The 23,394-nt window shown below is 49.8% G+C and overlaps 4 protein-coding genes across 4 annotated transcripts; 1 reads left to right on the top strand and 3 right to left on the bottom strand.

Annotated features, from left to right (window-relative positions):
• Positions 1–4,546: 4,546 nt before the first annotated feature.
• On the bottom strand, positions 4,547–7,099 carry LOC100838383. Its single transcript, XM_010234568.3, has 5 exons — positions 6,339–7,099; positions 6,056–6,226; positions 5,271–5,468; positions 5,087–5,165; positions 4,547–4,982 (listed from the first exon to the last, which is right to left on the bottom strand). The coding sequence occupies exons 1-4, from the start codon at positions 6,780–6,782 to the stop codon at positions 5,163–5,165; spliced, it is 816 nt and encodes a 271-aa protein (XP_010232870.1). The 5' UTR covers positions 6,783–7,099; the 3' UTR covers positions 4,547–4,982; positions 5,087–5,162.
• Positions 7,100–10,422: 3,323 nt separating this feature from the next.
• LOC100834697 (transcription factor PCL1) lies at positions 10,423–11,930 on the bottom strand. Its single transcript, XM_003565113.4, has one exon. It carries the CDS (start codon positions 11,698–11,700, stop codon positions 10,930–10,932), a length of 771 nt encoding a protein of 256 aa, XP_003565161.1. The 5' UTR covers positions 11,701–11,930; the 3' UTR covers positions 10,423–10,929.
• Positions 11,931–15,651: 3,721 nt separating this feature from the next.
• Positions 15,652–19,914, bottom strand: LOC100838088 (receptor-like protein kinase HERK 1). The gene is made up of 2 exons (XM_003567476.4): positions 19,424–19,914; positions 15,652–18,380 (listed from the first exon to the last, which is right to left on the bottom strand). Exon 2 carries the CDS (start codon positions 18,369–18,371, stop codon positions 15,840–15,842), a length of 2,532 nt encoding a protein of 843 aa, XP_003567524.2. The 5' UTR covers positions 18,372–18,380; positions 19,424–19,914; the 3' UTR covers positions 15,652–15,839.
• A 1,134-nt stretch (positions 19,915–21,048) lies between these two features.
• Positions 21,049–23,011, top strand: LOC112271018. The gene is made up of 2 exons (XM_024459897.1): positions 21,049–21,141; positions 21,229–23,011. The coding sequence occupies exon 2, from the start codon at positions 21,774–21,776 to the stop codon at positions 22,860–22,862; it is 1,089 nt and encodes a 362-aa protein (XP_024315665.1). The 5' UTR covers positions 21,049–21,141; positions 21,229–21,773; the 3' UTR covers positions 22,863–23,011.
• The last annotated feature ends 383 nt before the right edge of the window (positions 23,012–23,394 follow it).

Here is a 23,394-nt window from a genome sequence, read left to right as displayed (position 1 = left end):
TCAGCAGGTTGCACACCGCCAGGCGGACGACGACGTCGTGCGGGGCGAGGCGCACGAGGAGGAGGCCATGGTGGCAAGCCAGCGGCACGGCGCGGTCAAGCAACCCGGCGGCGGCGCCCGGGACGAAGGACTCAAGGGCACGGATACCAAGGGCACCTCCCAGCAGTGACCCCGGCGTCGGGACCAAGCTCGGCCCTTGTCCATCACGCAGCTTATTGGTGAAGAAGCCCGACAAGGACGACGGCTCCGGCCAGCAGCGGCGGAGGAAGTAGGGGTCGGCGACGAGGCGGCGCCAGCGCTTGCACACCATGGCGCATTTGAATAGAGCCGCCGCGTCGTCCTTGAAACGGACGAGGATCTCAAGGAGCATGTCGTCCGGGAGCACCGCCGCCGTGCCTTGAGCTAGGTATAGAATCAATCCACTGGCCGGGCCGGGTAGCATAGCATACCACCAGCAACGTTGACCAATATTTGGTCTTCAAGGAAATGGCCATGATTAATACTCCATTTAATACTCCATCAGATACTAAATTGTTGTTGAAATATTACATGTATCTTTTTACAGAGAATAAATAGATACATCATATTTGGGCAAATTTGAGTCAGGAATTTAGAATCAGAGAGAGTAATTAAGTGGTGTTTCGTTTGGAAATCAGCGGCATCATAAACACGACGATAGACATGCCAAAGATGACATAGACGGAATTATTCGGTACGGCACCAGCTTCTATATGTCAACCCAACATTTAAAAAACGTCAAATATAATGTAGTCCCTCCGTCCCATATTAAGTGACGAACTATTACATGTATCTAAATGTTTTTTTTGGTATTGATACATTCATATTTGGACAAATTTGAGTCACTTATTAGTATGGGACGGAGGGAGTATATATCATAACTCTATTGGAACAAGGGTCCAGCTGAAATAAGCCAAGCTAATTAAGGTGTTCATCCGCCTATATCATATCCAGGTGCCGACCGCTACCAAGCCGCGAAACAAACATGGCCGGCCAGTCCATCTCCAAGGGCACGGCATCTTCGCGGGTGAAGAGGCAGCCACGAGGCCGGCCAGCCACCTCCTCCATCGTCCCGGTTCCGAGGTCGGCTGCGTACACGTGGCATCGGCTGTCGGTGACGAGAAGCTTGCCGCACTTCTCTCCCAACACGCCGACGAGGTCTCGATTAGCCTCCTCGTCCTCGTCCTCCGGCCGTCTTAGCTCCACCGTCTTAGTGCAGAGCCATTTTTCCGACGCCGCTTGGTCACTCGCGTTCTCGTCGGCGCGGTCGTCTTGCAGTGCCCAGATCTCTAGCCGGGGCCGGGGATCTGACCTTCCTCGCACCCAGAGCAGCGAGAGCGCCCCGTCGGCGTCGGCGAGCCTAACACATGGGTGGCTCGAGAGATATCTCATCGGGAAGCTTGCCAGCTTCGTCGAGGAGAAGTGTCCGGTCTCGACGTCCACTTGGACGGCGCGGAAGCATGTCGCACTACGATCGGAGAAGAGCCAGCGTGCGGTGCCATGGCACACGATGGCATCTCTCTGGCAGAACGGCTCATAGTTGCCGCCGCCGGCATACTCGTGCTCAAAGCGCTCGGTGCGCGGCGTGCTCCATCTCGCCGATTCGCCGCCGCCACCGGAGCCGGATGTCGTCGACGAGAACGTGTGAAGAGCGAACTCGTGGTCATCCCAGTCGTCGTCGGAGCTGACGACGACGGCAACTCTGAAGGACGTCGAGGGGTCATTGGTCGACGACGGACAGTCCGCGCAGGCGAGGACGGCGTAGCCGGCCTTGTAGTTGGCCTCGAACCTCGTGACGGAGCTCAGAGGCGGGAGCACGTGGCACGCGCCGGTCAGCAGGTTGCACACCGCCAGGCGGACGGCGTCGTCCGGGGCGAGGCGCACGAGGAGGAGGCCGTGGCGGCAACCGGCGGAGGCGGCCGGGACGACGAAGGATTTGCGGGCATGGATTCAAGGCCACCCTGCGGTACAGGACGAAGCACAGCTCTTGTCCATCCCGCTGCTCATTGCCGCAGAAGCCCGCCAAGGACGGCGGCGGCTCCGGCCAGCAGCGGCGGAGGAAGGAGGGGCCGGCCACGAGGCGGTGCCACCGCTTGCACGCCGCGGCGCAGCGGAAGAGCGCCGCCGCGTCGTCCTTCAAACGGACCAGGATCTCCAGGACCATGTCGTCCGGCAGCGGCGCCGCCGTGTCCTCCATGGATGGAGTTTGCAAGCTATGAGAGAAATCAATCTACGTACAGAAAAGATAGGGAAAGAGATACGATGTATTAGTTTAGCTGCAGGTAATTGGCATTTATAAGTTTCTTCCATGAATAAGATGATCGTAGTCGATTCGGTTTGGGTACGAACACTAACCGGTCTTGGTTTCTTCCATGAATAAGATAGGGCTCTGATCCCATCCAAAAGCAGCCCTTCGAGAGCATCTTCCTGGTTATAAATACTTGATTGTGTTCAGGATTAATTCATCAAATCCAACTCATCTTTTTTGGAAGGAAAAAAAAATCCAGCAACAAATTTTGCGACACGCTCTGAATTTGAATTTGAAAGACGATGCGGGTGTTCCGAGTACCGGGCGGACTAAAATGCCACCTACAAATGTGTGTTTGAGCTGGGGTTATTCCCTCAATTCCAAAATATAAGATGTTTTAGCCTTTTCTAATAAACACGGAGCAATCTTTTTTAAATTTTGACCAAATCTTTTTTATAAAAATATACAAATATATATGATATTCAGTGAGTGTAATACGAAGATATATATCATGAAGGATTCAATAAAAACAAATCTGGAACATCTTAAATTTTGGAACGGACGGGGCGTCTAATTTCCAAGCTAAGGAAGCAATCGACCAACTCAAAGCAAACCTTTGCTAGTCAAGGTGCTCGATCTCCAAGCCGAGAAACAAACATCGCCGGCCAGTCCATCTCCAAGGGCACGGCCTCATTGCGGTTGAAGGTGCGACCCTGAGGCCAGGCGACCACCTCCTCCGTCGTCCCGGTTCCGAGGTCGGCGGCGTACACGCGGTTTATTCGGATGTCGGTGACGAGCAGCTTGCCACACTTCTCTCCCAGCATGAAGTACATATTCAGTAATCTGGAGTGAGCCTCCTGCTTCTTCTTGCCCGCCGGTGGTTTTAGCTCCACCGTCTTGGCGCAGAGCCATCTTTTTGGCGCCGCCTCATCAGCCGCGCGCTCATCGCTGTCGTCGGGGTCGCCGCCTTGCCGTTCCCGGATCTGTAACCGGGGCCGGGAACCTGGACTCCTTTGCACCTTGAGGAAGGAGAGCGTCCCGTCGGCGGCGACGCCAAGGCACGAGGTGCTCAGGACGTCGGTCAGCGGGAAGTGGGGGAACTTGGTGGTGGAGAGGCGGCCGGTCTCCACGTCCACTTGGATGGCGTGGAAGCGGGACCCGTACCGATCGGAGAAGAGCCGCGGCGCCGCGCCGCGGAGCACGACGGCGTCGCCGTGGCAGATCGGCCCATAGTTGCCGCCGCAGATCGGCCCATAGTTGCACCAGCCATCCTCGCAGTCGAAGCTCTCGACCCGCGGCGCGCTCCAGCAGCCCGCTTCGCCGCCGGACCCGGCGGACGATGAGAACGTGTGGAGGCAGCCCATGTGGGCGTCGTCCTGGCGGCCGGCGCCGGAGCCGAGGGCGACGACTAGCACTTTGAATGCCGAGCTCGGAGTGGACGGCGAGCGGCAGTCGGCGGCGGTGAGGATGGCGTAGCCATCCCTGGTCTGGTCCTCGAATTGATGGACGGAGTTGAGAGGCGGGAGCACGTGGCACGCGCCGCTGAGCAGCTCGCACACGGCCAGTCGACCCCCGCCGGCGCCGTGCAAGGCGAGGAGCACGAGGAGGAGGCCATGGCGCCAGGCCAGCGGCACGGCGCTGCTGAACAGGCCGGCGGCGGCGCCCGGGACGAAGGATCCAAGGGCGCGGCGACCCCGGCGACGGGATGAAGCACGGCTCTTTTGTCCGCCGCTGGCGGCGCAGCCGTACCGTGGCGAAGAAGCCGGTGAAGGAGCGCGCATCGTGGTGGTCCTTCTTCTCCGGCTCCGGTGGCCAGCAGCGGCGGAGGAAGGCGGGGTCGGCCACGAGGCGGCGCCAGCGCTTGCACACCGTGGCGCATCGGAAGAGCGCCGCCGCGTCGCCCCTGAAGCGGGCGAGTATGTCGCGGAGCATGTCGTCAGGGAGCCGCGAGACTTGTCCCATGGATGATGGATCGATCTAGTCTAGCTGCCTAAAGCAGGGTTTATGGTTAATTAATTTGGATTGGAGGCGCCGTGGATTGACCGATGAGGGAGCAATTAGGTTAGGTTTCGTGGATTTTGTTCGTGGGTTCTCGATTGATTTTGGACTAACTACAACAACAAACTTGGTCCTGAGTCCTGATTTGTTCCGGTCGACATGGCCAGGGAGCATTGATTATCAAACATGCATGATGGTACAGAATACTACTAGTACCAAGCAAATGAAGCAAAGGAGTAGTATTCTGGGATGCTTCATTATTGCATTGCTAACTCATCAACGTAATAACTACTTATCAGTTCTATTCACTATGTAGTGAATCTGGACACGTAGAATCAATATCAGGAATGACATTACAACCAGAAACTGGACATTGTCAATTTGCTGCCTCTAACTAGTGTGATGTCAACATCTTCTTATTACCAAATCGTGTATAATCGACTTCTCAGTCCAATAAAAAGCTCCCTTGATCGGGAAAAAAAAATCGTGTGTATAGATCACTCACTATTCAATTGAGTAGCAGAAAGCCAGAAACAAATCATAAACTGCAAGATTGGGTTCAGGAGAGGCCCCTCCTTTTTTGCATTTTTGATTTAATAAACTGGCAGTCCAAACTTCAAATTCACCATGAACCTATGAACAGTGAGCAAAGACATGCATTTGGGGAGCCTTCCCAACACCTTCAAGCAAGCATGCCAATTTGTATCTACTGAATTTCCTGTGACATTACAACCCATCAGGCCAAGCATATATAATTGAAATCTATCAGGTTTCATGGCACTTCAATCGTATGGATCAGTACTGAAGTTGGGTTAAATATACCTTTGTTAATGACTGCAGGCAGAACAATCGTCAAAAATTGAGTTGTAAGAAAGCCTTGAGCAACCGTCTCTTGTTGTCACTGAAAATGCATAACGTCAAAATGAAGCACACTACGACAACAGCGGACATAAACATTACATGACTGTTGAAAGAACAAAATCGCAACTCGGTTTGTTACTGTTACCTCTTTCTGTAATCTTTGGATCCTCTCAGCTTCTTCTCTGATCGAAATAAGGTTGGTTTTGATCTCCTTACAAATTCTTCCTTCCAGCAGCCTAACAGGAACCCAGAGCTTAGGCTCCAGCTCCACCACGTAAGAAAGTGTAGTCTGAAATTCCTGGCCCGTTGGGTTTTCCCCACCTTCATCAAGACTGTCCTCAACCTACAAACAGACCGGAATGACAACCAGACTACCAAGCTACCTTTTACAATCATGAAGCCATATGGTGCCACTGGTCACCAATTCTAACACGAACATACATAAACATCAATTGACCAGCCATATTGTCTAGCTTGCACCTAGAACCCTACAACACTAAGAATGAGATATTTTCTAGTTAGACGCAAATATTATGATTTCCCGTAAACCCCAGGAAATGTTAATGAACATATTTGGAAGAGACACGCCTAGTTTACATGGTTCTTCGGAAAACAAAATACTCCCTCCGACCCATATTACTTGTCTCAAATTTGCCCAAATACGGATGTATCTATGTTTAAAAAGCGTCTAGATAATATTTCGACAAGTAATTCCGGCCGGAGTTAGTACTATTTCTGAATGAATTAGTTGACTCTGTGAGAAACAGAGCAAGTTATGAACAGGGCTTTTTCCAGAATGCCATTCAAACTAGGCTTGCATTCATGCCTACCGCGATCACTGATCAGAATGTCGGAGCATAATTAGATTTGGCAACGACAATTTGGAATTTGGACAGTGAGAAAGAACAACATGATCCCATCATATATTACCTCTTCAACAGACCATTTACCCTCGAAGACCTTGAAATCGCCCTCGACCATGTTGAACGCGATCTCCCTCCTCCGCGCCCCGGCCGGGAGCACCTCCATCTCCCCCTCGTAGCAGTCTATGGTGCCCTTGGCGTTGAACTTGAACCCCAGCGCCAAGTCCTGCTCCCCAACCTGCATCCACAGAGCACACACACACACACACCCATTAGGCCATTACAACATCACAGTCATACACTGAACACGACCTGCTCGACGAATTGCGCGAGAGACGATGAAGAGGGACCTGGTAGAGGCGGGCGAAGGCGGCGTCCTGGTGCAGGAGGCGGCACTCGGATAGCCCCGGGATGAATCCGGCAAGGCCCTCGTAGTCGGTGAGCGTGGCCCAGACGGCCTCCAGCGGCGCGCCGACGCGCACCCGGGCGCGCACCACCCTCCGGTTCCTCTTCGGCTCCGGCAGCTTCCGCACCTCGATCTCGAAGCCGTACCGCTCGTCGCGGTCCTGCTCCTCCTCCGTGGCCGCCGCCCAGCCGTTGCGTTGGTCGTCGGCGTGGGCATCGCGCGCCGGCGGCTCGGACGAGGAGGAGGAGGAGATCGGGAGGGGTCTCCGGGACCGGGAGACGAGGCGGAGGCGTGCCTGGATCGTGCTGCTGGCGGTGGTGGGCAGGACGAGGCGGAGGCGGCCATGGGAGACGGAGGAGCAGCAGGAAGACGCCATGGCCATGGCCATTTCAGCCAGAAAGATGCCTTCTTTTTTTCTTTTCTTTTTTGGCTACGACCGTGACACGTAGACTACTCATTTTTCTTTCTGTGTTCCTGCGAAGTTCGATTATTGAAATGTCCAACGTGCTTCGTCGTCATTCTCAAGTTTCATTTATTTAGATTTAAATTTTAAAATTCTTCACATTTTATTTCCCAACAAACAATGGGTGTCAATCAAAATCAAAAGGTTATTTTTACAATTTTCATACTCCCTCTGTCCAATATTAGTTGTCTCGAGAGTACATTTATTTTTGAAAAAAAAGTTGTGTTTCCAGTAAATTTTGGGGGAATATCTGGATTTTTCTCCCCCAATTTCTAGTGCGTAACTTCTTGGACCCTTGTTTGGATTAAGGCTGCAATTGCTCTTTTCTAAAAGTAATTGAGAGCTAGTATTGCAGCCCGATGCAATTACGAGCTAACTAGAAGAGCCAATATCCGATTCCTCTCATGTATCGAAATCGAGAGAATTCCATATTTGCCACTTAAATTTGTCTACATTCGTATATATCGAGACGTGTTTTACTGTATAAATACATGTGAATTTATTCCGGACGGAGTGGAGTGAGCAGTTAAAAACAGTTGACAGTGAACACTAGACTTGTGAGCACACGTGGGACAAAGCATATATTTGATCAGAGTTACAACACCTGACGATGGATAGGATTAGAGCTCCACTGGTCGACGTTCTCTCCACAGGGAAGACAGCAAGAAGATGAATGGAAACCAATTAGGACAAGAGTTCGTCGCAAGACCGGTCAATGCAATGCATGCAGTTGTATTTGGAAACTTGTTCGTTCCCAATCCTACTACCTGCTGTATTTAATCAGCTCAAGATGTGCCTGGATCGATCGATCAAGACAGCAGCTTCCGACCGGCGGCCATGGCGGACTCCGTGCTCCCGGACGACCTGCTCCTCGACATCCTCGCCCGCCTCGACTCCGCCGCCGACCTCTTCCGCTGCGCCACGGCCTGCAAGCGCTGGAGCCGCCTCGTCGCCGACCCCTCCTTCCTCCGCCGCCTCTGGCCGAAGAACTCCTTGGCCGGCTTCTTCATCATGGAGCGGCTCCGCGACCAGGGCGCCAAGGTGTTCGTCCCAATGCCAGGATCCCCACTAGGCCCCCGCCGCCGCCGCCGCAAGATCAGCACCTTCGTCCCCGCCGTCCCCGCGGGGTTCCTCTCCCGCGCGGCGCCGCTCGCAGCCTCCCGCCATGGCCTCCTCCTCGTGCGCCTCCTCCCCAATTGCTGCCCGCCGCCGCGGGGGCACTGCCCCTCCCTCCCCGTCCGCCTCGCCGTCTGCGACCTCATCGCCGGCACCTGCCGCAAGCTCCCCACCCTCCCCTGCGGCGACCTCCACCCCGCCGGCGACGAAGCCAGGAGCGCCTGCGCCATCCTCACCAACGCCGACTTCCGCCGCCGCCGCCGCTCCTGCTTCGATGTCGTGATAATCACCCCGAGGTGGACCAGGGGCGGCCGGCACGAGGAGTACGCCCTGCACAGCTTCTCCTCGGCGACCCGCCATTGGAGCTCTCGCACGGAGCGCTTCTGCTTCGGCGGCGACGGGTCCTTCTGCCACACCGGCGCCGTCGGAGACAGCACCGCGCACTGGCTCTTCCGTAAAAAGATTCCGGTAACGCCACAGTGTTACTACCTCTTCACGTACCACCCGGAGGACGGCGGCCGTGTGGTAATGAAGGGGCTGCCCCCCTCCGTGAGGAACTACCCTGAGTACCGCCGCCCGTGCCTCAGCCTCGTCATGGACGGCACGCTCTCAGTGCTGCTGATGCGCAGCACTACAGATCTTGATCACCACGGCTGCGTAATTAGTTACCGAGACAGAGTAGAGATCTGGAGCCAGCAACAGGAAGAAGAAGAGAGCGTGGCGGAGGAAGACGACGCCGACGGCGATGGAGCTGCTGCTTCTCTGAATCAATGGCTGCGCACCCGGACGGTGGAGCTAATGCTGCCGGAGAGGATGAAGAAGGGTTATAGAGCAAGAACAGAGCAGTGGCCATACATCATAGGAGAGAGGCGTGGCACGCTACTGATCAACGACGGGGACTGGCGCGTGTACGCCGCCGACCTCGAGACCGGGGCCATGGCGGAGGTGGTTGGCTGGCCAAGCGTGCGCCCGAAGAAGGCTTCCGACGTCCTGCCATGGGAGATGGACTGGCCGGCCTTCTTCGCTTCTCGGCTAGTACGGCCTTGTTCCAGGATTCCGTCTATCCGTAGCTTGTGCTAGTCAATCCTTACACAGTTTCTTTCTTTAACTAGATGTAATCTTGAAGTTGTCGGTTTGCTTTTGGCAGAATTGATGTACTCCGTAATCTAGATGTAATCCTGATCTTGAAATTCTTTAGTTAGATATAGGCTGATTAAGCTCTTGTTTTGTTGCTATTTATGTTGGTCGTATATTTGATCCGATGTCTTGGTTGCAAAAGAAAAGTACTCCCTCCGTCCCAAAAGAAGTGGCGTGAATTTGTACTTCGTCCGTCAACAAAGATATCTCAAGTTTGTCAAAATTTGGATGTATTTAGTGTATAGATGTATTCAAATTTAGTCAAAGTTGAAACATCTCATGTTGGACGGAGTATAAGAATTCTTATATGGTTAACAGGGCAACCAATGGTTATTACTAGTTTACAAAGGTTATTAGTTGTACAGCCGGCCTGTACAGTATCTGAATTAAGGTTTGGAAGAAACTTGAAAGAGTGTGTAGGTCCAGAATACAGCACAGATGATGGAGAGAAGAAGCACGTATCCGATGCTTAGCTGCATGTCTTAATCAGGCACCCCGGCCACTTGTTCTCGATCTTGTCGTAAATCTTTATCCGGAAATTCCATCCCAGACCAGCTGCTAGCTAGTGGTAGCTCGATCTTTCGATGAGTGATTCCTTCTTGTCCTTGTTGAGATGGCAACGCTTGTGCTCTGGCTCCCAACCTTGCATAGATGACATGTTGGTGACAGCGACTTTGTTAACGGGGAGTAAAAATTGATGTCGGTATAAAATTCAAGATAAGAAATTGGACAACAAAGGGGGGTATCGACGTCGACAAGGACTTGCATGGTCCATCTTCAGCCTCAATTGTATATACATACATGCATACATACTTTGAGTTTCCAAGAAATAACAGTAGCCGTCTGTATCCGGAGTTCAGACCAGGAAAGCAGCAGTATTTGATCCAAACACTCCATTTCCTGCAATGGAATATATTTATGGTATCAACAACGTGGCGCCGTCGTGCCCTGTTCTGCACCACTCGTCGCCGGCCGGTCTCTGCTTGCTCTGCCTTGATGATAGCAGTGAGAGAAAGAGGCCCCAATTCCAATTTGTCCATCTCTCCTTGTCCTGGCCTCCTGATGATCTATTCTTAGCTGACAACCCAAATCTGTACGGGAGGAGACCCCTAACCAAAGGAAAGATAGGATGTTGTTGTCACAAGTTGCAATTTTTCTTTACCTCAAAAAAAAAGTTGCAATTTTTCTTTTGCTTCGTGTTTCTTTGCTCCTTCTGCGATTGGAGACTTCGCCCCCAAATCGGGGCATACATGTCGATTGAACAATCCCAGCTTCCAGGTCTCCTCAAGGATCTCAAAGATTCACACCATTATTGATTCATTCATTCCAAGTTCCTTCTTTTATTACTGTTCGATTTCACATTTGAATTTTTGGACCCCAAAATAGGGCAGGCGAGACAGGATGTGCACTTATTACAGCAGTTATACAGACACATAAGCAACACACACACTTACACTTTTGCACTTTGTTTAGCTAATCCTCTTGGATCTTATCTCTAATGGAGAGAGTCCTTGAGCTCCTGGAAAGTCAATCTAATTGTTCCTGAGTAATTACGCCCAACCTTTGCAGGCAGCCATGGTTGAATCGATCCAAACACACACCTACTGTTTGACTCTTTCACTGACTGACTGACTGATGGGATATCATGGATCATGGACTGATGATTTATGGGTTACAATTACAGCACGAGCAGCAGAGCAGAGCAAAGACACACACAGGGAGCAGGCATCAGCACAAGAGTAAAGACAGAGCATCACCATCTCTTGCCTGAATAATCCGCACGGCTGAAAAAGAAGAATGAGTTCATCAGAATCATGATTCACTGGTCGCCGTGGTGGTACTGGGAGTAGCCTCCGCCGCCGCCGTAGCCATTGTAGACGGCGTGTCCGCCGTGCTGCTGCTGCGGCTGGTAGTAGCCGCCGGTCATGCCGCCGCCGCCGCCGCCCATGGGGTGGTGGTGGTACATGGGGGCCATGGCGGCGGAGGGCACCTGTGGCTCGCGGAGGCTGGGCGGGACGGGGGTGGATGCGAAGATGTGGTCGGAGGGGGAAGGACCTTCGTTGGAGAGTCCCTGCATCCGCTTGACGTAGAGGCGGTACTTCTGGAGGTGGCTGGCGACGTTCTCCCGGGTGAGCCCTTCCACGTTCATCAGCTGCATGATGGTCTTGGGCACGGCGCTCTTGATCCCCAGGTGCGCCACCACGTCCACGAACCGCTTGTGCAGCTGCGGGTTCCACACCATCCGCGGCCGCTTGCTCGTCTTCTCCAGCTCCGACGCCGCCGCCGCCGAGTCCGCGCCCGTGTCCGACGCCGCCCCGCCGTGGCCGGAGGGGAAGGTGGGGAACGAGCCTCCCCCGCCAGAGGAAGAAGAGGAGGAGGAGCGGAGGCGGGAGACGGTGGCGGAGGAGGCGCGGTGGACGTCGAGCAGCGTGCGGCCGGGCTCCGGCGGGATGCGGAAGGCCGCGGCCAGCCCGGGCGGGACCAGCGGCTGGGAGAGAGGGGTGAGCTCGTCGGACCCCGGCAGCCCCGTCTCCCACTCCGAGACCCGCGCATACTCCCCTCCGCCGCCGCCGCCGGCCTCCTCCCCCATGGATTCAAATTCACGGATGGATGGATCCCCACCCACCCAACCCCGATCCCAATCGGGAAACCAAACCCAAAATCCCGATCCCTCCCAGACAAATCAACCAACCAAGGAGCCCATCCCGAACAGCATCCCCTACCAAACTAACCCCCCACTCCGGTGCGGCGGCGGCGAGCGGTGGGTGGAGGAGGAAGAAGAAGAGAAGATATTTGTGCGCTGAGGTGTGAGGAAGAAAAGGGGGGAGGGGGAGAAGAAGATAATTTAATGGCGGAAAAGGGTATAAAGCGCAGATCGGGAAGGCCACGTGGACCGCTCACCCGGATATTTTTGATTCGCTTTTTCCATCGCGGCCGTCCGCTTTCGACCGGAGATATATTTCTTTGAGATTCGGGATTGGCCGGCCGCCTTTATGCGATCCCCTTTTGCCCGGTGAGACCCAGCATCCAAAAGCGAGTCTCCTTTTGCCGGGATATTTTTCTACAGAATCTAAAATTATTGCGCATTTCAAAGGATAAAATTGAGTTCTCAAAATGAGGCGTACGAGATTCTTGTGGCTTTTTTGGGGGGGCAAGGTTCCGTAGATATTTTAGTGTTGTGCTCGTATGAGCAGTGCAAACTTTTCTTTGATCAGATAACAAGAAAAAAAAACATGTCTGCAGTGTAACCATAAAACCATGTTTTAATTTCCACAAGCAGATATGTATAGGCAAGACCAAAGTGACTTGAACTTCTTCTTGCTATCCTTGTCGCCACAAACAGCAAGCAGCTATTCGTTAAGATCCTTGATGCAGCGGTTCCTCCTGCAAGGCAGAAGCAGCAGCAACATGTTCAGTCTGAAATCCACCTGAGCAGAAACTCTAAAACAGACAACAAACGTGGGCTTGGGGGCAATTACAGATGTTATCCAGGCCACATATGAGGAGTGCCTGAAATGTGACATGTATGGCTTTGAAGGGGAGCCGCAGTTGTACAGAGAAGTAACTCGTTTTTTTCTTTCCAAAATCGTGCAAAGTTCAACAGGTAGGTCTATATGGAGTGTAAATTAATGCAGGATGTTAGATAGTAACAAGTGTGGATGATTAGGGCTCACATCGAACATTCCATTAAAGCTGCTATGTGAACTGTAATTCAGTAAAACTGTTGGAAATGTCTTTGACTGAGAGAAGAAAACAAATCCCAAGGTGTATCTTTGATCCTAATATAGTTTCCATTAAATAGTTGCTTATAAGCAACAAAACAAATCTCTGATATACAAAATTTATAAGGCCTAAAGCTTAAAGTAATAGCCCTTTTTGCTGTAGTTTGTTTTTCGGTGGTTCTGAAGAAGCATGACAATTTCTTATACTAAACTCTGATGTCTTGGGATCTTTGAGCTCACTATGTTTGTGTCATGATTTTTCTCATTCTTTTTCATGTATGAGCTCAAATACCTGGAGATGGAACCACCCAAGTTGTGTTTCTTGGCACACCTCTCACCAAGAGGCAAAAAAGGGTGTAAAACTCTTAAAATCGAGATAAAGGTGCAGCATTTTTATTCAGCAACTTGCTGAGCATTCACTTACTGCAGATTTCAAATTGACAGATGTCCTCTGCCTTTGCAATGTAAATCTAGGTACAGAAACTTTTTTCGTTCCCCTGGAATTTTATAGGTGTAAATACTAGGTGTCGGTGCCTGGTGGTTGTGCAGGTATTTCTGTTTTGCGCAGTTTGTCGAAAGCTGTAAATAACACATTCAGAGCTGGAGCCTTTCATTTTCTTGGTCTCCCAGCTGTGTTCTTTGCTGTCATTGTCAGCTTCTCAACCTGCAACTGTTGGGTTATCTTATCAGCCAGTGCATCCTACTAAATGCCTGTTTATCTTTTTTTTGCATTTGTATTTCACACTAGGCCTTATGATATCTGATCTTATTGCTATTGGTAAAAACGATAATTGGCATTTCAAGGGACCATATGGTATCTGTTCTTATTGCAATTGAAAGCTATAGCAGGAAAAGAAAAATGGGACCAAAGGACTGCTGGAGTATTGCTGCCTGGCAGGCCTTGCATCAGGATCATGTTTTTTAGACAAAGGAGCCAGGCTCCCGATTTCATAAACGAAATCATAGCTACAAGATCCAAGATGTTCTGAAAAGTCCTCCTCAAAAGGAGAACAAAATGCTGAAAATAGTTGCAGATTTAGGCCTCCAACCTGAAACTACAGAACATATCATAACCGCTTCAACAAATCTACCAGTACTGTGGCTTTTTTTGGGCAAGGTTCCGTAGATATTTTAGTGTTCTGCTCGTAAAAGAGCTACGGGCTTTAGTTTGGAATAAGAGCAAACAACTTTCTCTCTTTTTCTCTCTCTACTTCCGAATAAATGCAGGAAATTGATGGGTAAGTCTTTTAAGCAGTCGCTCAACATTTCTCTTTCTGTATTGGTCATAAATTACTCAAGTTTTATCATGTATTGGGCAATTACAGGGCCACATATGAGGAGTGCCTGAAATGTGACATGCATGGTTTTCAACGGGAGCAGCAGTTGTACAGAAAAGTAACTCGTTTCTTCTTCTTGCCAAATCATGGCCAAGTCCAATAGGTAGGTCTATATGGAGTGCAAATTAATGCAGGATGTTAGATAGTAACAAGTGTGAATTATTAGTGCTCATACCCAAACATTCCATTAAAGCTGCTGTGTGAACTGCAATTCAGTAAAACTGTTCGAAAATGTCTGACTGAGAGAGGAAAACAGATCCTAAGGTGTATCTTTGATGCTAATATAGTATCCATTAAATAGTTTCTTATAAGCAACAAAACAAATCTCTGATATACAAAATTTATAGGCCTATAAAGCTTAAAGTAACAGCCCTTTATGCTGTAGTTTGTTTTTAGGTGGTTCTGAAGAAGCATGAAAATTTCTTGTGCCAAGCTCTGATGTGTTGGGATCTTTGAGCTCACTATTTTTTGTCATGATTTTTCTCATTCTTTCAGGTACGAGCTCAAATACCTGGAGATGGAACCACCCAAGTTGTGTTTCTTGACACACCTCTCACCAAGAAGCAAAAAAGAGTGTAAAACTCTTAAAATCGAGATGCAGGTGCAGCATCTTATTCAGCAACTTGTGGGGCATTCACACACTGCAGATTTTCCTTCCCTGGAATTTTATAGGTGTAAATATTAGGTGTTGGTGGTTGTGCAGGCATTTCTTTTTTGCATTTGAATGTGTTTTTTTCCCGCAGTGTGTGGAAAGCTGTAAATCACAGATTCAAAGCTGGAGCCTTTCATTTTCTTGGTCTCCCAGCTGTGTTCTTTGGTGTCCTTGTCAGGTTCTCAACCTGCAGCTGTTGGGTTCTTTTATCAGCTAGTGGCTAGTGCATCCTACTAAATACTGCCTGTTGGTATGGCTTTTGTGAATTGTGAATTCGTGGTGTCTCTATCTGATGAAAATGGCTTTGCCTGATGTCATGGCTAAACCTTGTTTCATTAACGAAATCACAGCTACAAGATCCAAGAGGTTCTGAAAAGTCTTCCTCAAAAGGAGAACAAAATGCTGAAAATAAAGGTAGATTCAGTCCAAACTGAAACTACAGAACAGATCATACCACTTTAACAAATCTACCAGTAAGAATTAAAAGAACAGTACTTACGCACTTGCAATTCTCCTATGGTGCATCAGGATCATGTTATCTTGTGTTTCGATTGAATCTTATACAGAATCATGCAGTTCACGTCTGCTGCCACTTTTCTTCTTTTATTGCTACCACAACTGGGATTCCTGCAATAAAAAAGGCGTAACAGAACGTTGGAATGGGGCAATTGCAACTAGAAATCCAGCATTCTGCCAGATCAGTACACGTTGCTACAACCAAATAGGAATATATTCCATACAACAAGATATAGCTGGAATGGGGCAATTGCAACTAGAAATCCAGAATTTTGCCAGATCAGTACGCATTGCCATAACCGAATAGGACTAGATTCCATACAACAACAAGATATAGCTTTGATTAGCTGAGAGAAAATGGAACCATGGTTCAGTACAATCATATGGCATGAAACAACCAATTACACGTGGTATCTCAAGTAAGCTTGTGATACGGAAATACTAGTTTGCAAGGCATACTCTTGCTTCTATAGGTGCCCTGGATGGATCATCTGATATGCTTTCACCTTCCCTCAGCTTTGATTAGCTGAGAGAAAACCCTGCTCATCGACACATCGGAAAGGTCGTGGTCAGGCTCGTGTGAAGCCCCAGCTTCTGCCATAGTCACGCTGATGCTCTCAAGAGCACCCACATGCTGAACCTGCGACGAGAGGTCAACGATCCGGTTCATGCTGTTCACGTCTGATACTGTTGAAGAATCTGCATCTTGGAGCTGCAGGACATACTCCAAGTTCCATAGGACATCTCCCATCGACGGCCGCTCCACACCGTAGTCTGCCAGGCACTTCTCTACTGTTTCACCAAACTTCCTTAGAGAATCCGGCCTGATCGTACTGGAAAGTCTCTGATCAACGATCTGATGCAACTCTCCTCTCTTCTGCCATTTCATTCCCCACTCTGCTAGATTCACCATTTCCCTCGGGAGTGTAGGGTCAATCACCGGCCTCGCGCAAAGCACCTCCAGCATGACAACGCCAAAGGAATAGACATCTGACTTCTCAGTCAGCTGCTGCCTTCGAAAATATTCAGGGTCAAGATACCCAAAGCTACCCTTCACTGCAGTGCTGACATGAGTTTGATCAAGCTCAGGCCCAGTCTTTGATAGCCCAAAGTCAGCAACTTTTGCAAGGAAATTCTCATCAAGCAAGATGTTTGCAGACTTGACATCACGGTGGATAATGGCCTTTGCAGAACCAGTATGAAGATAGTGTAACCCCCTTGCAGCTCCAATGCAGATCTCCAAGCGCTGCTTCCAGTTGAGCGATGGGTTGTCTGAACCATATAGGTGGCTTTTGACGGTCCCATTCTCCATATATTCATATACCAAGATCATCTCATTCCTTTCATCACAGTACCCAATCAGAGACACCAGATGACGGTGACGCAAACGTGAAAGGAGCTCAATCTCTGTACGGAACTCATTAAGACCTTGCTGAGACTTGGGGTTTCCTCGCTTCACTGCAACCTTCGTGTCATCCCTCAACACTCCCTTGTACACTTTCCCAAAACCTCCAACTCCAATGACCCAGTTCTCGTCAAAATTGTTTGTTGCTTCTTGGAGAACATTGAAGGCAAATCGATATCCAAAGCTTCCATTCAGACCTGATGTGAGAGTAGTACCATAAGAAGTTCTACTTCCTGTACTGAGAGATGTGAGACCATTAATAGAGAAAGGCATCCAAGTCTTGGAGTGTGTCTTGTCATCAGTCTTCTTCCTCCGGCAAAGCAGTACCAGCACAAGGATAATTACCAAAAGTCCAATAACCCCAAGGACTGAACCAGTAATCACAACCAGATTTTTCTTTGCACCAGAAGATCCAACAGTAAAAGCAGAACCTGAGCCACTGCCCATCTTCATAACCTCAAGGCCATTTAGAATGCCATCAGGGAATGCGTTGTTCAAGGTAGATGGACCAATGCTGATGCTGAGCTTGCTAGATGCATCGTTAGATGAAAGAACCACATCAACATAGATAGCAGTAGCCAATTGATTCATCGATTGTTCTGAGAGATCAAGATCATGTTGTGCAAAGAAACCCCCCACATATGCATTAAAGTAGAGCTGGTTAAGTGCCTTACTGACAATATCACAGAAGTGAAATCTTATCAAATAGCTAAACCCTGCATCTACATCAAACTGCCACGTCATGTTGAAAAGTGCATTGGATGTATTTGAAGCAGCCAATTCTGTTGCTGTACCATAGACAATATCAGGGGCAGTCAGTGGCGTTGCTCCACCATTCTTGTACTTGATTGCCTTGCCATAAACAACCTTTTTGGTCACACTAGGGTTCAGTATGAACTTCTGATCACTCAGCCATGTCCTTGAGAGGGTATCATTGTTCGCAGTGACCTTTGGACCACCCATATTGACGCGATACACCGTCTCCAATGACTGCGTAGACAAACCGCTGTACTGCTGCACAGGGTTGACCATCTGGGCAACATCAGCTATGAGATCGTCTGGGACCGAAACCACTTCAATTGCATTGATGAAGGCAATTCCGTTCGACGGCTTGAAGGAGATAATAAGATTGTCACGGGTGATGTTCAAAGAGTATTCCTTGAACAGTGGTGCAGTCTTGTCTGGCTGCTGGAAGTCACTAAGCAGAAGCACATCTTGGGTCGACACCGTAAACTTGGCGCTGGAGAGATCATAGCTCTGGTAGATGAAAGGGAAGAAGTAGAGACGGACGAAATGCCGGCCTTGCTTATTGATCGGGAAGGTATAGGACGACGGGCTCGTGAATATGCGCGCCGTCTGGTAAAGTGCCGAGTTGTCGAAAGAGGACACCCCATTGGCCGAGGTGCCAGCAAGAATTTCTTGAGAGGTGGACACTGTCACCGGAGACGCCCCGTCGGCAGCGAAGTTCCTCTCGGTGACCGTCGTGCCCTTAGCAGAGCCGCAATCAACGAGGTAGCTGTCAGCCGGCTTGAATTGATCTAACTGTGCTCTGCATATTATCCCCGCAGATGAGCAGAAATAAAAAACGAGCAAGGCTGCAGATTGCAACTTTCTCCTCCTCCCCAGCATGGTGCTGACCTGAAAGAACAAGAGTGTTTGAGATACCATGTCCACAGTCTATAATCCTAAGCTAATACACGAGAAGTTGGAAATCCAGAGAGCGAAAAGGCTGGATCTGGAAATATGCAGGAATGAGTAATACATGATGCACATCTCAAGACTGAACTGATCAAGAGATATCACCTCAGTTGCTACTTGCCACAATATTCCATTTACAGCTTGCAGCTATCTCAAGACTGAACTGACCAAGCAATAATAGGGTATATTTAGAAAATGCAGCTTCTGCTCTCAGTCGATTAGTTTCCATTCCCCACTAAATTGATTAACAGAGCAAAATGAGTAACAAAGTGACCGTAATGCAGAAGAAAAAAAATATATTCAAGGGAGTTTCGAGCCTCAGTTAGATTAACTATCAAAGGCACACCATAGGGTTCCTAACTGTAGGCCTCAGTCAGAGGTGAGTGTAACGAATGGTTCAATCACCCATTAGCAGGTAGTGATCCTAGGTGAACACAATAATTTCTCACAGAAAAATGTGCTTGGTGGTTATTTAAAATTGTTACTCACAGAAAATGAGTAACAATTCAACAGTCAAAATGCCATTGGATAGAGAATGGATCCAAATATCAATGGAAATGTTGCAAGATTTAAAGATGTGTTGGATGCATTCTAAATTGTAATTCTGCTGTAATCGCTACTATTTCAGAACATGAAAAATTTAAAACATCAGTCCTATTTGCTACATGTCGTGCACAAACTCCAGAAATAGGCGAATGGTTCACAATCACAAACATTCAGGTATTTTGCAACAACAATCGGTACACATTGCTGCTGCCTTTTTTTAATTTTTTTAATTTCAAAAGCATAGCACAGAAATCACACAGGCAGCAAGGTGGATGCATGCATGCATGCAGTCAAGCACGCACAACCAACTCAGCTGCTGCTTTGTTCAGATACATGGCAAACCCTCTTGTGAGGTCACACAAATATGCAGGAATGAGTAAACCATGAACTTAGAGAAGAGAGGTAAATTCAGTCCATTGGTGAGTTGTCGGTTATACCTGCGGCGCCGGCGGCGGGAGAGCAGCAGAGACGGGCGTCTTCGGGCGGCGTGAGAGCGCAGATGCGCGAGAGGGGGGGCGGCCGATGCGCGAGGAAGTGAGATGCGGCGGCCGGGGCGCGAGGGCGCGTGGGGTTGCGAGGCTGCGGCGCAGGAGTCCGCGAGAGGGAGCGGCAGGCGCGCGAGGTGAGGGCGGCGGCGCGCGGGCGCGCGAGGTGAGGGGATCGGGAACTGGATGGAGGAAGAAAGAGTGAGGACGAAGAGGAATGCGATCGGGATCAGGCCGCTTGGGCGGCGCGCTGGAGCAGCTAGATGAGCCCGCAGCGCAGCGGAGGCGAGCAACAAGTACGCCGGCGGCGGCAACTGAGATCGGCAAGTAGACGAAGAAGAAGAAGTTAGCTTTGCTTTTGGGCAAACGCCTCCCTTAATTGACACAATTTCCTTTGGAGAAGAAGAAGTTGGGAGAGAGGCGACGCCTGAAAGTGGCAGCTGGGCACGTTCATTTATGCTTTTGTATCTCTGTGACCCATGTGCAAACGGGGTTTCAGGACTTGCTGGACAACCACTGTCCAGCAAGCAACGCGGTAGCACAGCACAATATTACTATTTGCTCTCTTTTCTTTACTCTATTTAATTTATTTAAAGCCTTTTCTTTGAGAAATCTAAAGCCTTTTTTGAACATTACCCGAGAGACAGAGAATTAGGGACTCGAGAGACAGAGTGGGGAATTTGGCATATATGTATCTCGACAAGTGTGGGGAGGATAAAATGTGAAGTAAATTGCCAGTGGCATTTTGCAGAGGAACCAGTAGAAAAGGTGTTTAGCCGAGCGCTGACATGGCGCTTTCTATCACTCGTGGCCACATTTGGACTGATGAAATGACTGCGGATGTCAAATCGTGGATGACTGGTTCAGCGTCTGGAAGTAAATGTGTACTATTTGGTATTCATATTTAAACAAATTTGAGTCACTTAATATGAAACAGTGAGAGCATCTTTTGTGTGGCGGTGACAATATTTTGGACAAAAATTGTGACCACACATGTCATACCATTTTATACATTCCATAAATGTGTTGTGTTTCTGAAAATGTAATACTATCAAGTACTGCCATTGTTAACAAATCTAACTACTCGTTAAGACTTAGTATTAACATGAAATTTATGTGTCCTCGCAAAAATATAATCCAAATCACTTATTTTCGGGACGGAGGACTGTCAAAATTGTGATTTAATGAACAAAAATACTTCCGTAATTCGCGCCGCGATGTGTGCCTATGTTCCTGTGCCTAATTACGCGCATTACGACGTCCATTTCGATCCCCGGGATCGCTGTCCAGCCTGCATGGTACTAGTAGCTACGTATAAATATATCCCACTATACCAGGGGTTTGATAATGATAGTAGTGGTTAACAGAAAAATAACAACCATCCCATTCCCATGTGAGATGGAGCAAAATTAGGCAGCCTGGCATCTTGCTGTCCGTCCAAGTTTAGCTTCCTGCCTGCCTGCCTGCCTCAGAGTTTGGTGGAGGACAGTTAGACTAATACCGACTGACAGCGACTCGACTGTTTGATGAACATGTTTTTTTCAGAAAACATTTTCAGTGACAACAAAAGATGACTTTTTTGACGGGAACAACAAGAGATGATAGCTGACGGCCGGCTTCCTTACAGTTATTACAACTCCAGGTTTGATGATAGCAGTCGTCAACGAAAGGTATATTTAACCCAACTTTTCAGTACTGAACCTGGTAGGTTTCAATTATATGTGCTTGTTCTGACGGGTTGTAATCTCATCTCACAGGAAACTTGGTACAAATTGACGTTCTTGCTCGAAGGTGTTTTTTGGGAAGGGGCTCCCCAAATGTATGTCTTTGCTCAGTGGCCCATGGATTCATGACAATGGGGATTGACTGAAGTTTGGGCTCTGAAAACAGAAACAGATTGCAAATCATCAGGATTCAGGAACAAGCGCTGATGTACTCTTATCCCAATCCCACTCGTATCTTAGATCTTACCATCTGGAGGAGGGAGTACCTAACTTGAAAAATCGATCGAGAATTCGGTACCCAGAACCCAAATTAACTCAACAGAATCCATCAACCCACGCTCCCTACTATATACCCATCTTACTACCAACGGATGGATCAATCGGCGGCGTCGAATCGAAATTAGTTAACCGCAGGCCCTGCTGCTTCAGGTAGCAGCTAGATCGATCGGATCCATGGGGGAACTCTCGTCGCTCCAGGACGACATGCTCCTCCGGCTCTGTTTCAATATGCCACGGTGTGCAAGCGCTGGCGCCGCCTCGTCGCTGCTGGCCACCGGAGCCGGAGAAGAACCACCACTATGCGCGCTCCTCCTCTTGCTTCGCCACGGTACGGCTGCGACGCCAGCGGCGGACCAAAGAGCCGTGCTTCATCCCGGCCACCGCCGCCGGCCTGGCGCCATGGCCTCCTCCTCGTGCGCCTCGCCCTGCACGGCGCCGGCCGCCTGGCGGTGTGCGAGCTGCTCACCGGCGCGTGCCACGTGCTCCCGCCTCTTCTGAACGACGCCGAGCAATTCGAGGAGCAGACCAGGGACGGCTACGCCATCCTCTCCGCCGCAGAATGCCGCTCGACTTCGAGCTCGGCATCCTTCTTCTTCAAAGTGCTAGTCGTCACCCTCTGCTCCCCCGCCGGCCAGGATGACGCCCACATGGTCTGCCTCCACACGTTATCATCGTCCGCCGGGTCCGGCGGCGAAGCGGGCTGCTGGAGCGCGCCGCGGGTCGAGAGCTTCGACTGCGAGGATGGCTGGTGCAACTATGGGCCGATCTGCGGCGGCAACTATGGGCCGATCTGCCACGGCGACGCCGTCGTGCTCCGCGGCGCGGCGCACTGGCTCTTCTCCGATCGGTATGGGTCCCGCTTCCACGCCATCCAAGTGGACGTGGAGACCGGCTGCCTCTCCACCACCAAGTTCCCCCACTTCCCGCTGAGCGACGTCCTGAGCACCCCGTGCCTTGGCGTCGTCGCCGACGGGACGCTCTCCTTCCTCAAGGTGCAAAGGAGTCCAGGTTCCCGGCCCCGGTTACAGATCCGGGAACGGCAAGGCGGCGACCCCGACGACAGCGATGAGCGCGCGGCTGATGAGGCGGCGCCAAAAAGATGGCTCTGCGCCAAGACGGTGGAGCTAAAACCACCGGAGGGCAAGAAGAAGCAGGAGGCTCACTCCAGATTACTGAATATGTACTTCATGCTGGGAGAGAAGTGTGGCAAGCTGCTCGTCACCGACATCCGAATAAACCGCGTGTACGCCGCCGACCTCGGAACCGGGACGACGGAGGAGGTGGTCGCCTGGCCTCAGGGTCGCACCTTCAACCGCAATGAGGCCGTGCCCTTGGAGATGGACTGGCCGGCGATGTTTGCTTCTCGGCTTGGAGATCGAGCACCTTGACTAGCAAAGGTTTATGTTGAGTTGGTCGATTGCTTCGTTAGCTTGGAAAGAAGAAACCCCGTCCGTTTCAAGATATAAGATGTTCCAGATTTGTACCGAGTCCGTCTTCTTAAAGTGTGACTAATTTTGTAGAACAATCTATCAACATAGAGTTCTAAATTAGTTTCTATTGAATCCGTCATGATATATATATCTTCTTAATACAGTTATTGGATAGCGTAGATATTTGTATAATTTTTTTAAAATAAATTTGACCAAATTTTAAAAAGTTATACTCCGCACTTAGCAAAAACTAAAACTAAAAGATCTTATATTTTGAAATTGTGGGAATAACCCCAGCTCAAACGACACACAATTGTAGGTGGCATCTTAGTCCATCTGGTACTTCAACACCCGCATCGTCTTTCAAATTTAAATTCAGGGCGTGTTTCGAAATTTGTCCTCGCATTTTTTTTCTTCCAAAAAAGATGTTTCTTTTTTTAAGGAATAAAAAGGATGAGTTGGATTGGATGAACTAATCCTGAACTCAACC

The sequence above is a fragment of the Brachypodium distachyon genome, chromosome 2 (genome assembly GCF_000005505.3).
Source record: "Brachypodium distachyon strain Bd21 chromosome 2, Brachypodium_distachyon_v3.0, whole genome shotgun sequence".
Taxonomy (NCBI): Eukaryota; Viridiplantae; Streptophyta; class Magnoliopsida; order Poales; family Poaceae; genus Brachypodium; species Brachypodium distachyon.
Note: the sequence above shows the minus strand (reverse complement) of the source record. Positions and strands in the feature narration are given on the sequence as shown.

Bases quoted from the DNA above. Each gene is read 5' to 3' on its own strand.
- LOC100838383 (XM_010234568.3), bottom strand. From the start codon at position 6,782: ATGGCCATGGCCATGGCGTCTTCCTGCTGCTCCTCCGTCTCCCATGGC. The intron at 6,227-6,338 runs GTCCCTCTTCAT...CTGTGGATGCAG, and splicing joins CCTTCGCCCGCCTCTACCAG to GTTGGGGAGCAGGACTTGGC. The intron at 5,469-6,055 runs GTAATATATGAT...GTCTGTTTGTAG, and splicing joins GTAAATGGTCTGTTGAAGAG to GTTGAGGACAGTCTTGATGA.
- LOC100834697 (XM_003565113.4), bottom strand. From the start codon at position 11,700: ATGGGGGAGGAGGCCGGCGGCGGCGGCGGAGGGGAGTATGCGCGGGTC.
- LOC100838088 (XM_003567476.4), bottom strand. From the start codon at position 18,371: ATGCTGGGGAGGAGGAGAAAGTTGCAATCTGCAGCCTTGCTCGTTTTT.
- LOC112271018 (XM_024459897.1), top strand. From the start codon at position 21,774: ATGCGCGCTCCTCCTCTTGCTTCGCCACGGTACGGCTGCGACGCCAGC.